Below are 12,640 nucleotides of genomic sequence, written 5' to 3'. Positions count from 1 at the left end.
GTTTTATAAAATGATTTATGAATGTGTAAAGGGAGAAGGCTAGAAAGAACCCTAACCAAGGGGTTGGATTGAAATTGCAAGAAATGTTAAGAACTCACAAGCTAAAATAAATGGACGGATGGATAGATATAGTTGTATACAGTTATGTGATATGTGTAAATTTGTTTATGGATTGACTCATTCTATACACCAATAGGACATAAGAAACAATTTTACCTCAGTAAGATGAGCACCAAGTGCTAAGGCATTAGGATTCCACGACGGATTCCAAGATTAGGGCAGGGAAAATACAGAATAATCTTGGAACATCTTGTTTTGAGTAAGTAAATGCTGAAAAAATGATGGGGATATATCAGAAGGACATAGGAGGCGACCAGAACAGGCTTCCATTGGTTAAATCTAGGACAATCTGAGTATTAAAACAAATAATGAGAGCATCAGATTATAACCCAATGAGTAAAATAGGAATCCATAAGTCTATACTGATATAAACAAAAGAGTAAAAAATTAAAAGATTCTACGAATTCTATATAAAACATCTAACAACAGAGAGCAAAAATGATGGGAAAACATTATCAGGCAAACGTTAATTATGGGAAAGGTAAGGGATCAATATTTATAGTATCTGAGAAGACAGAATTCAATACCAAAATAAAAAAAAAAGGCTGAGAGACTGCATACTGATTAGAGCAATTAATCAAGAAAATGGATATTAGTATACCTCAAAGATAGCCTGAAAACTGACAAAATTTTAGGCAAGGAAAGGGAGGCTGGGTAACACTTGGGTTAAAAAAGGAAATGAGAAAACACCTCCAAACAGACTGATAATAATAAAATCATGTCTGAATCTAGGGACACCACTAAAGAGCTGAAGGGGAAAATAGATCTGAAGTCATTTTTCATTTTCATGAAATCATTTTCAGCAATAAGAATAATTAAGAATGAATAAAGCAATCATTCAATTTAAAAAATGAACCAAAAAAACAAAACAAGAAACATAGTAACAAAATCAGAAATAAGGAGAAAAGCAAGACTGACAAAACCAAATGATGGTTTTTATAAAAGATTTTTGGAAAAGATGGATCAGAAAAAAGAGAAAAGGCAAGTAATATCAAATATAGAACGGAAGAAGGAAAAAAATTCATGAACAATATGTTAATAAAGCTGAACATAAATGAAACTATGAAAAACTTAAATATAAATATAAAATTATAGAGAAAACAAAATTATAGAGAAATATAAAAATCCAAATTGACATAAAAAATTTGAATAGGCCAGTGAACATTCAGTGAATTAAAATGTCTCCCCTTTAGAGGGATAAAAACAATTAACAGAATTATAAATTTTATATAGTTTGACTATACATTCAAAAACAAGTTTTCTGTATGTTCCACAAAATGGAAAAGGAATAAAACTTGCCCAACTCTTTTTGAGTCTAGTGATTCTAGACTCTAGTGATTCTAGAGTCTAGTGATTCCAGTGATTCTAGACTCTAGTGATTCTAGAATCTAGTGATTCCAAATTCATTCATCTTATTCAGATGAGAATTCAAGAAAAAAAATTAAATATTTCACTTGTGATTACAGACACAAAAGCAAAACAAAATACTAGCTAGCCAAACCTAACAGTATATACATATTTTTAAATTAATAAGGGTTTGTAAATAAATGCAAAAACTGTCCAAACATAAGAAAATTAATGTGCTTCATAACATTAATAAAGGCAAAAAATAAGGACTATTAAAAAAGGGCATCTGTAAATTCAATACTTTTTTATAACAAAGAAAAACTCATGGCAAACTAGAAATAGAAGGCAATGTCCTTGGTAAAAGTTATATACCTAATCCAAAAGTACATATTAAAAATACATGTAAAACTAGGGTTTCATCAAAGAATGCAAGGATGGTTTGAGATCAGAAAAATCGATCAATGTATTTCACTAAATGAATAATAATACAAAATTATATAGATACATAAAATGCATTTGGTAACAATCTTTTATTTAATGGGGGGAGGGGAGGTGTTTTGTTTTGTTTTGTTTTGTTTTGTTTAGTAAAAGCTATCAAAACTTTCTTATCTTTATGGTTAAGATTGCCTTTCAGACTGGATATACAGTTGACCCTCAAAAAACATGAGTTTGAACTGGAAGGTCCACATATACTTGGATTACTTCATAGCACAGTATCATAAATATTTTCTCTTCCTCATTATTTTCTTAATAACATTTTCTTTTCTTCACATTATTGTAACACAGCATATAATACATATAATACACAAAATATATGTTAATTGACTATTTGTTAAATCAGTAAGGCTTCCAGTCAACAACAGGCTATCAGTAATTACATTTCTGGGAAGTCAAAACTAATACTCTGATTTTCAACTGTGCGATTACTGCCCAACTCCTGCGTTGTTCAAGGGTCAACTATACAGATCAGTTATTCTTGCAATATGTAAGGGTTTTTATATCCTAATACGAATACACTTGGCATTATTCACTTTTCTTATTTGGCCAATCTTAAGGACATGAACTAATAGATTTGAAGAGAAATTCCATGATTACTAAAGGAATCTGAACATCTCTTCACATGTTCCCTGTTTGGGTTTCCCGTCTATGAAGTATTCACTATTCTTTGTTCACTTTTCTTTACAATTCAGCAGTTGTGGGTATATTCGAGATATGTATCATTTGGTGGTTTTGCAAGTACAGGTATTCCCGCTCTCTGAAAGTTGGTATTAGGCCACTTCACTTTTACAGAAACTTACATTAGTACCCATTTTTGCTAACCGAAAGATATCAGAAGAGGATTTTCACTTTCACAAAAAAGGCACAACGCCAAAATAGCATTCTGAATTTTACAGCTAGTCCTTACAGAGGCAGTGAACACCCCAAGGAGCAAAAGCAGCACCACCAAGCTCCTTTCCTGGGAACTACCCTCAGCGTCTCAGCATCAACCACCTCCGTCTCCGTAACTCTCTCTGCAAGGTGTCTGGGAGCATCTGTGCTTTATCTTGGTTTATTTTCTGCATCTGTTAGCAAGATGTGCCAAGAATCAGAAAAACCTAAGAGGGGTCGGGTCTGGGAATGCTAAAATTTTCCATATAGATTTCCATTCTACACTGTTTTGGCTTACTTAAGTTTTCATAGGAACGCTGTACCTTCAGAGAGCGGGGAAACCTGTGTCTTCTCTGAGTCTGTCATTTGTTTGCTATCTTTACTGACAATTATCTTTAATTCTGATACAAAGTTAATATATAAATTTTCTCCATATGGTTTGTGCTTTGGGAATTTTATTTAAGAAGCTCCTTTTCTCCCCCAGATCACAACAATATTTGCCGTATTTCTATTAATTTTATAATTTTACCTTTCACATTTAAGACCTTTAAATCCATTGAGAGCCCACCTTTGGACATGATGCTAGTTAGGTATCCTGTTTTCTCCATGTAAAAAGCCAGTTTTCCAACACCACCTACTAAAACAAACACAGGATTTTTGCACATTACTTAATTACTAAATACTTTATAGCTTTCAGTGCTACTGTGAATAGTATCTTCACCTTTCAATCACATTGTCTAATTAGCTGCTGCTCTAGTAGAAAAGTGCTTGAAATTTTCATGAACTATTTTGTAGCTACCATTCTTAAACTTGTTTTTCAGAGTTTGCTATTTTCTTAAATACAGGTGTCATTGCACATCCAAAAATATGACTTAAAAATAATGAGTTTCGTAAGCGCCCTGGCTGGCTCGGCTGGTGGAGCATCCAACTCTTGTCTTAGGGGTCATGAGTTGGAGCCTCACACTGGGTGTAGAGATTACTTAAAAAATAAATAAATAAAATAAAAATAATGAGTTTTCTCTTTCCAATACTGACAGTTTCTTTCTTTTTCTTCCTTATGGTCTGGATTAGAATTTCTAGTTCTATGTTAAGCAGTAGCATGACCCTGGGTATAGTAAATCTGTTAGGAAATTCGTTTACTTTAGCAGAGACCAAATAACAATGGCTGAAGTAAGACAGAAAGTTTCTTTCTCATGTGAAGGTCTGAGCTAGCAGGCAGTTCAGTAGAGAAGTGCCCCTGCCTTACGAGGTAAATGTGCTTTTGATATGCTGCCCTTTCCCACGCAGACAGAACTGGGCTGCCATGAGCGTAGTGACATTCTGGCCCATTGAAAAGGGGAAATTACAAGACGAAGGCAAGCTCTTTCCTTTTAAAAAGGATGTGGCCTGCTAGTTATAAACTGTTATAATCCCCTTGGCCAAAAGTCAGTCCCATGTTCACAGTTGCAAAGTAGCCTGGGAAATATAAGCGCTTACCAAAGAAACTACTGCCTAGCTAAAACAAGGCAGAGGAGTAGGGGGTTCTGTTAATGAAAGAAGTGGGGAGATGTATATTGCTGTATAGTTGTCTTGCTCCCAAATCATGGTATATAACCATTACTAAGTAAATGAAATTTCATTTCATTCAATTGTGGAAATTTCCACAATTGGGAAAAAAAAAAAAAGTATATCATGTATTTCCTCCTTCTTTCAATGGATTAAGTTATCAGTGGATTTCTGTGATGTCAATTACTCTTCATATGTATATAAGCATGAGTAAAGAACTTATGATTACATAAGGCACTTAGTTATTCTAAATATTTGATTCAAATCATATAGGATATTATGTTTTGCAGAATTGGAAGCACTGGGGTGCCTGGGTGGCCCAGTAGGTTAAACAAGCAGCTGCTGTTGGCTCAGGTCATGAGCCCAGGGTCCTGGGATGGAGTACCAAACTGGGCTCCCTGCTCAGTGGGGAGTCTGCTTCTCCCCCCTCTGCCTGCTGCTCCCCTAACTTGTGCTTTGTGTGTGTCAGATAAATCAATAAAATCTTGGGAAAAAAAAAAAAAAAGAATCGGAAGCACTGAACTTAGTGAAAATACAGGCTGCAGGAAGGGGATTAACCTTTATTTAAAATCTTGCTATATGCCTAGCAATATTATGATAAGAAAATCTATCACATCCAAAAGCCTAACATGTGCCAAATTCATAAAAGTTATTCTTATTCCCACTTTATAAGAAAACTGAGGCACACAGTAGTTAAGTGATTTACCTAAAGCTATACAACCAGTAAGTAGAAAGACTAGGCTTCAAAGCCTCAGATCTTCCTACTCTGTAACAATGCCTCTCAATGACTATTCTTTCAACAATGATAATACACAGGAGGAACTAGTGAATTAGTGCCTAATTCTTTCCTCAAATTTCAACTCACTACCACAGTGAACTTTTTTATTTGCATGGAAAATTAAATTCTGAATTTAACAGAAAGCTGGGATTCATACGTAGAAATTCATTTTACTTTAGACTTCTTGGAAAACTCCTGTTCTACTAAATTAGGAATGCCAAAAGGCAGTAGACAGAAACAGTCCATGTGGAATTGATAGTGGGTTTGCACAATACCCAGATAAGAGTGAGAGTTGATGGAAAATGCCATTTAGTCTCACATTTCCAAATTACGTATTTATCCTTAAGAAATAGATATATGTTCTTTATCCCAGTCTCACAATTTCAGAATCATTCAAGGTGAAATGATGCAAACTTTGTAAATCTCAAAAACCTTTGCCTGAAATGAAACATAATCCTATAGGATACCTGGTATTTCTAAGCTTTCAGGGGTCTCCCTATAGTTAATTAACTAAAAATGGGAACGAGTCTTTTGATGGAAAAAGAAAACAAGTGAAAAGACTTCGCAATGAAACAATATGCTTACTGCACTAAGTAAAAACCAAATAATTTATTTCCTGAAAACTGCTCTCTCTTAGTAATATACCATCTGTTGGCTCATACACATAAGGTTAAACAGAAAAAAAATATTTAAAATTCGTTCAAGACACAGAAAAGGAATAACTCACCCATCAAATACAAATATACTATTTTATTCTAAGGGAATATTTCTGTAGTTTCTGCAAGGGGAAAACCCAAAAGTGGTTAAAAAACAAAAAAGAACAGAAAGGATAATTTAGATGTTTTGCTTGTTTGATGTTTTTTTTTTTCCTCCCCTGGAAATAAAAATGCAATTTTACATAATTTTAATAAAATTTTAAAAAGCAAATAGTCTGACACACATATCAATAGCTACGCTTATGAAGAATGACCAATAATTAATCAAGATTTTCTTTTACGTATTAATTTAGGGTCTGGACAACTCTGTGGACTAACATGCAATTGAAGTCCTGATACAGTCATTGACCTGGGTATTAGCTGTTCTCAGTTAAAAGATACAGATTTCTTTTTTTCTCTCTGGTGTTTTCTAACAAATGTATCTACTATGCCAACAATATTTGTTCTTGATACAACTACAGAAGGGGAAATGTTAGTGTTTATACAAACCATAAAATTTGTATAGTGGGGGCTATTACAACTGATGTTTCTGGATAGTTTATTGGCAGACTTATCAGACAATCCAGTTGCTTTTCCTCCATATCAAACAAGATCTGGATGTAAGAAGTTTTCCAGTCAGAAATGACAAACACAGATGGAATTAATCATACAGAACTGGGGCAGATTTACTTCTTTCACAAAGTTCCTGGTAACCAAAACGAAATTTGTTACAGGCAGAGGGACAGAACCATCAAGTATACAACGTCAAAAGGCCTACTTTTAAACTTTTATTGTACTTAAATGACTTTCATTTATTTAAAAAAAAACAAAACACCTGCCACCCCCATCTAAAAAATGGGATATACTGAAAAGTCTTTCAAGATTAAAATTTCTAAAAGGCTTTTTGGACTTCTTGCATTTCTATTACAGGGTCAAATTCACCTCAGCTAAAGAAGTTCTGTGATTGGCCAGCATTTCTATTACAGGGTCAAATTCACCTCAGCTAAAGAAGTTCTGTGATTGGCCAACATCATAAAAGCTTTGAGTCAAAATTTTCTGGGGGTAGAAGCTGAGAATGGAGATGAGGGAGATGGATTGATATGCCAAACACACCTTATGACTTGCAATCCTCAAAGAACTACTAAAACAGCTAGAGTTTGGAATAATGCTATAAGACCTGCTGTGGATATGCAAGACAGTCAATGTCTTTGTATCCTAACCCCAGAATCCATATTTTCAAGTTTCTTAGGGCAATAAGATCATCTTCCAAATGCTTTATAGGAACATACTAGGACCTTTTCTACCATACTTCTGACAGCTAAGTAATACTGTGTCTTTGTGGAATCACTCACAGGTTTGCCAGAGTAAGGAGAGAGACTATTCTTTTTGAAATGACAAGGGCCTCCAGAAACTGGTGCAAAAGACAAAATAAGAGGATCTGGGAAACAGGAAGATAAAACAATGAGAGAAAAGCTGCCATTTGGGGATAAAATGAAAACAAAAGAACCCCCATTTCTGTGTACCACAGCTCATGCTATGAGACAGCAGCAATAAAGGCTGACACCCAGAGAAGTGGGCATTTTAGTGGGTTTTCTACAAACATTTCAAGACACTTGGGATCTAATGGGCTCCACAGATTTTCTGTGTGCATAATCAGTTCGTGGAGTTTCAGCCCCTTTACCTCAATTTACCCACATTTAGACCCACAGGTGGAAAGGCTAGACCCAGAAAGTGAAGGGACACATTACTGTGTGAACAGCAGTGAAGGCCTTTTTCCCTGATGTGAGGGGCCCATGGCAAAAGCGCCAGAGGCTTCTATCCTTCACAGAACTGGCTTGGCAGTGAAAATCAAAATCAAGACCACATCACTCTCTACCTTTTAAAAAAAAGTTGAGTATTTTTATTGGGTCTTCAAGTCTGGGTCCCACAGTCCTTATCTGATGTCACTCTTAGCTCTGCACTGATTTCTCCCCTGACGTGCACATAGGGCTTGCCCAAGTAGCCTACTGCAGCCAAGGTTTGATTCCAAAGCTACCTCTCTAAGGTCTAAGGTTACTATGGTAGAGTTTTATACAACAGTTTTCCTTAAAAATATTCCACAATTTGTTATTCCCAAACAAAATAAGATTATGCACCACTCAGAGAAATTGGTTAGTCATTCTGAAGATGTCTAAGAACTATATCACTGCCAAAGAACAACATTTCTCAGGTTCATATTCTTTCCTTCAGTTTTCATTTGTACATCCACACTGTGGTTCACGAGTCATCTGTTTTCCATTATCTTATAATCAAGTCAAGAGGACTTGTACTTGTACATCGTTTTCCAAAGCTGGATGCATTCACAGTTTGGTGCATACCCATGTGTATGAAAATAGGAACCCCACTTCCACTTTAATCTGATAATTCAACATCAGAGTCTTCTGATTTGGCTTTGGCAAGTTCTTCGTGTACCTCCCTCACCATGAGAATACGTGTTAACATGGTGTCCAGGGTCCCAGGGTCTATCGGGAATGTGGAGTACCACATGGGACTATTCGGAACACAGGAGCGCTCGGGTTGCAGGTAAAACACATCATTCCTCTGCTTCACACTTTCAGAACTATCCACAGGGAAAAAAAAAAAAAAGAAAGAAAGAAACTAAGGAAATTGGGGATCAGAAAATGTAGGAAATATGTAACTACTCTTTAATATAGTGGCTCTCGCCTTTTTCCCTACTGTGACTAATGTCATAGATAAGCGATGCACCCAGGGAGATAAGTAAGTTTACAAGCACACTCCCCCTAGTGCAACCTGTGACTGCACATTTTCTATACTCACCAGAGGTGAGTATAATGTTAACAGAAGACAAAGTATAAGTCGTTCATGAACTTTAGTATTTAAAACATTATTAGTAGCAACAAAAAATTCAACTCACATATGACACTATGGCTGAGAACCACATATCCTCAGCACCCACTAACCTGGAATGATCCCCAGGAGCATTCAGTACACATTACCACGGGGCAAACCCAGTCACTACATTTCTCTGAGAAAAAAGTGCTTTAGTGTGGCTCCTGTAACTCTAAAGTCTTAAAGTTTCTATAAGAGAAAGACCATTCAAAAAATAGAAATTCCTTAAAAATAAACTGTTTTTCTATTTACAGGTTTAGGAGTACAACCTCTCCTCTAAAATGTTTCCTAAATAAATAGCAAAATCACAACATAGTTATCACATAAAGGGTGAGCAACAGTTGTAAAGATCAAACAATAGCTGTGATTCTTGCTTTTGAAGAGATTTTTAGAAAAACAATTATCAAAATAAAGCCGTTTGTTTTTGGGTCCCAAATCCAGGCAGATATGAGAAAAGGGACAAAAAGGAGATTAAAGGTATACCCTTGTCTAAAGTTGTATTTCTGATATTCAAGTATCTTAAATCATGTCAATCATGTATCTTAAAACATGTTAACTACTTTTTGAACTGTGCTGAACCTAGTCCGGAGGAAGGCTGCTTACCATTTTGACAGGTAAAACTCATAAAGTCGGACTGGACATCGTAATGGGTTGTCAGTATTCTCTGCCATCTCCACACCCACTGGAACCTCATCATCTTCATTTCGTTTCCTTTTGCCAACAGTTAGTTTATCTTGAGATGGGAAATAATAATCAAAAGATTAGAAGAATCTTTTCTTCCAGTCTCAAGGCAGTCACTGAGCTTTGTTTCCAGTCAGAACTGTCAGTCCCTTCTCCTCCCACGAGCACTGACTGAGCACCTACGGAGGCCCTAGACAAACATTCAGTAGGTACTGCTATTAATAGGACTGAACAAATCAAAGCCACTGTTCTGTAAAATTTACGTTTTCCAACTCACCAAAATGGGTGTAGCATGGCAAAAAGCATGGTACTAGAGAGTTAGGTCCTAATTCTGAACCTGACTTTGCTGTGAAGTTTCATCAGGTGTATCTCAAGCCACAGCAAGATAAAGAAGGGAAAAAGGGCTCTAAGTGCTCTTCTACAGAATGGACCAAGAGAGAAGTTGTCACCTCTTCACCTGAAAATACTTTTACTGTGGGGCATCAGAGTCCAGTGGGCATTATCAAGTTTCTTCTAGCTGTCACAGTATTATGAAAAATGGAATCTTTGTTGGGAAAAGAAATTCTAAGTTGACCATTTGATAAGAAAAGGGCAAGCCCTTTTCCACCAACAGAATTTTGTAGAGGCCAAGGGTTATCGAAAAGAAACCAGGGTGAAGACATGGAAAGTGGAGCTGTTTCTTTCCCACTTTCTCCATTCAGGCTTTAAGAGAATATCACTGGGTGGTGGATCTGAACCTGAAGAAAAAGGTTTTCTTCTTCTTTTCTTATAGCTGCTCTTAATAGGTGGCAAAGAACTTTCCCCAGCTTCCTGCATTAGTTATTACTTAAAATTCACCCCAGTTTTCTATTTAGAGGGTACCTAAATATAAAGACTCATTCATTCAGAAAAGCAGCTGAACTTACTACCAGTCTTGTAAAGCACCTCATCAGGAAACAGGGAAATGTTACCTGATTGCCTCTCCCTGCCCCCAATATCAATTAAGAGCATAAAGTGGGCTATATACGAGCAAAATAAAGGAGACAGGACATAGTCATGGGGTGAGAAAGCACAATGGGTGTTACATTTTCTAAAGGAAAGGAGCAACTGAGAGAAAAGTTAAAACAACCATGAACATCACAATTATTCTTTACAGAGTTTAGTTTCAGTAATTTTTAAAGTCTCACATTCAAAACATATATATATTTCATTCTTATCCCAAGAAAGTAACAACTGGACTTTTGGAATTTTAGCACTTACAATTTTGGTTAGAATTAATATGTTTAATTTCTAGTTCCATAATATGTTAGTTTTTTTTAAATGTTAAAAACAAACTACTACTGAGTAGGCTGTTTTGGGAATGTAAGACCATAAACCTTCTAAGAAAATTGTGACTGCTGACATTACTCCACCATGTACTAAACTGATACAGATCTTCCCTGACATACAATGGGGTTACAACCTGATAAACCCACCCCAAACCAAAAATGCATTTAATACATGTAACCTTTCAAACACCATAGCTGAAACACGCTCGGAACACTTATATAGCCCACGACTCAGCAAAAATCCCCCAACACAAAGGCTATTTTATAATAAAGTACTGACTACCTCATGTCATTGATTAAATACAATACTAGAAAGTGAAAGGGCTGACTGCGTACAGAATGGCTATAAGCATACTGTCCCCCCTTGTGATCTTGGGCTGACTGGGAGCTGCAGACTGTTGCCGCCCAGCATCACAAGTGAGGATCATATTGCATTCCACTAGCCCAAGAAAATACCAAAATCCACATTCAAAGTACAGTTTCTACTGAATGCATGCATGTCGCTTTTTCACGACTGTAAAGTTGAAAAATTATTAAGTCAAACACCATCTGCATACTCTAGGCCAGGTTTTAAGTTTCTTCAGAAATTGACAGTTAATATTAACTATAAAGAGTTTTAGTTAACTATTTTTTTAACTAAAAATTAACTAAAAATCAATCAATCAAGATTTAGAAATAATAGGTTTAAAAATTAGGTTCCTTTAAACTAGCATTTGGGTGATCTATTGCCTCTAAATCAGTGATTCTGATTCTTAGCTTTGTGTTTAAATTCTCTGGAAAGTTTTACAATGCAGATTTATTTGGGCTCTATTTCTGACCATTAAATCAGAATTTCTAATTTAAAAGCCAATAAAAGTACAGTGAAGCAAGTGATCGTGGCAAGTCTTTAACCTAGCCTTGGCAATAAAAAAGCATCTATTCTCTAAAGCTACATATAAAGCTACATTCTTCCATGTCTAGAATTTTTAGTTATCCTTCTGTGATAAGTCTCTATTTGCATACTAACCAGACTTCGAATAAAAATCTCACAAACTCCACCACACACCTGGTTCTGACTCCTGCTTTTGTAAAGGTGGAAAGAACCTCAGATATGTCATCTTGGTGCTATACTTCAGAGTCCTAGTCCGTCTCATCACGTGGGCAAAGGAAAGCTTCAAGTGTTCAGTCACATTCTTGAGTTGAAAGTATTTGGTATTGAAGAAAAGGAGGGTGTTCAAGAGGACGATGGGTGAGTAGGCGCCCAGCTGTTTGCACTCCCACAAATGCTCTTCTTCAATGCGAGAGAACATGTAACCTGCACCGAAGAAGGGGGAAAGCAGTAACAGTACTAAGCTCCCGCTAGACAGGACCAAGTAATAAATTCTCAGACAGGACTATATAAAGGAAGTGACCCATTGTTCCCCTCTCCCCTCCTCCCTTCTATGGAAAATCAGAAAAGGCACCCCAAAGAAAGAGCAGATGAGTCCAATGAAGCACACGCCATGAGCAATCCCCTGAAATAGTTTTAATCTATTGTTATTTTAGACCAGGGTTTGGCTAACTTTTTCTGTAAAGGGCCAGATGGTAAATATTTCAAATACTGTGGGACACAGAGGCTCTGAACAACTCTGTTGTTACCAAAGATGGGGAGCAGCAGACAATACAGAAATAAACAGGTGTGGTGTGTGCCAATAAAGTTTACTTATACACGGAAATTTAAATTTCATACAATTTTAATTTTCATTTGCCACAAAATATTACTCTTCTTTAGATTTTCTCCAACCATTTGTAACTCATGGACTATACAGAAACAGGCAGCAGGCCAGATCAAGCAGTTTGCAGACTCCTGTTTGAGATCATTATGCTTACTGTTAACTGGTTCAGTTTCATTTTAGCTCAGATCATTAAAAGGCAGCTAGCTCCCTCCCTCC

At 36.2% G+C, this 12,640-nt stretch overlaps 1 protein-coding gene across 11 annotated transcripts in view; it reads right to left on the bottom strand.

The window, feature by feature from the left end:
• ZMYM4 (zinc finger MYM-type containing 4) overlaps positions 1 to 12,640 on the bottom strand; it is a 150,097-nt gene continuing 137,457 nt past the window's right edge. For 5 of the 11 annotated variants that reach the window (XM_032877203.1, XM_032877204.1, XM_032877215.1 and 2 more), the window contains 4 exons: positions 11,776 to 12,024; positions 9,346 to 9,475; positions 6,852 to 8,452; positions 5,889 to 6,795 (listed from right to left, as the gene is read on the bottom strand). In XM_032877203.1, the coding sequence (XP_032733094.1) occupies positions 8,245 to 8,452; positions 9,346 to 9,475; positions 11,776 to 12,024 (587 nt within the window). In that variant the 3' untranslated portion in view covers positions 5,889 to 6,795; positions 6,852 to 8,244. Of the gene's footprint in view, positions 331 to 2,329; positions 3,473 to 5,888; positions 6,796 to 6,851; positions 8,453 to 9,345; positions 9,476 to 11,775; positions 12,025 to 12,640 lie in introns of those variants that run through there. The other 6 variants (XM_032877207.1, XM_032877208.1, XM_032877210.1 and 3 more) reach the window with 6 other exon arrangements.

This window comes from Lontra canadensis, unplaced genomic scaffold (assembly GCF_010015895.1).
Source record: "Lontra canadensis isolate GAN:19392208 unplaced genomic scaffold, GSC_riverotter_1.0 scaffold60, whole genome shotgun sequence".
Taxonomy (NCBI): Eukaryota; Metazoa; Chordata; class Mammalia; order Carnivora; family Mustelidae; genus Lontra; species Lontra canadensis.
Note: the sequence above shows the minus strand (reverse complement) of the source record. Positions and strands in the feature narration are given on the sequence as shown.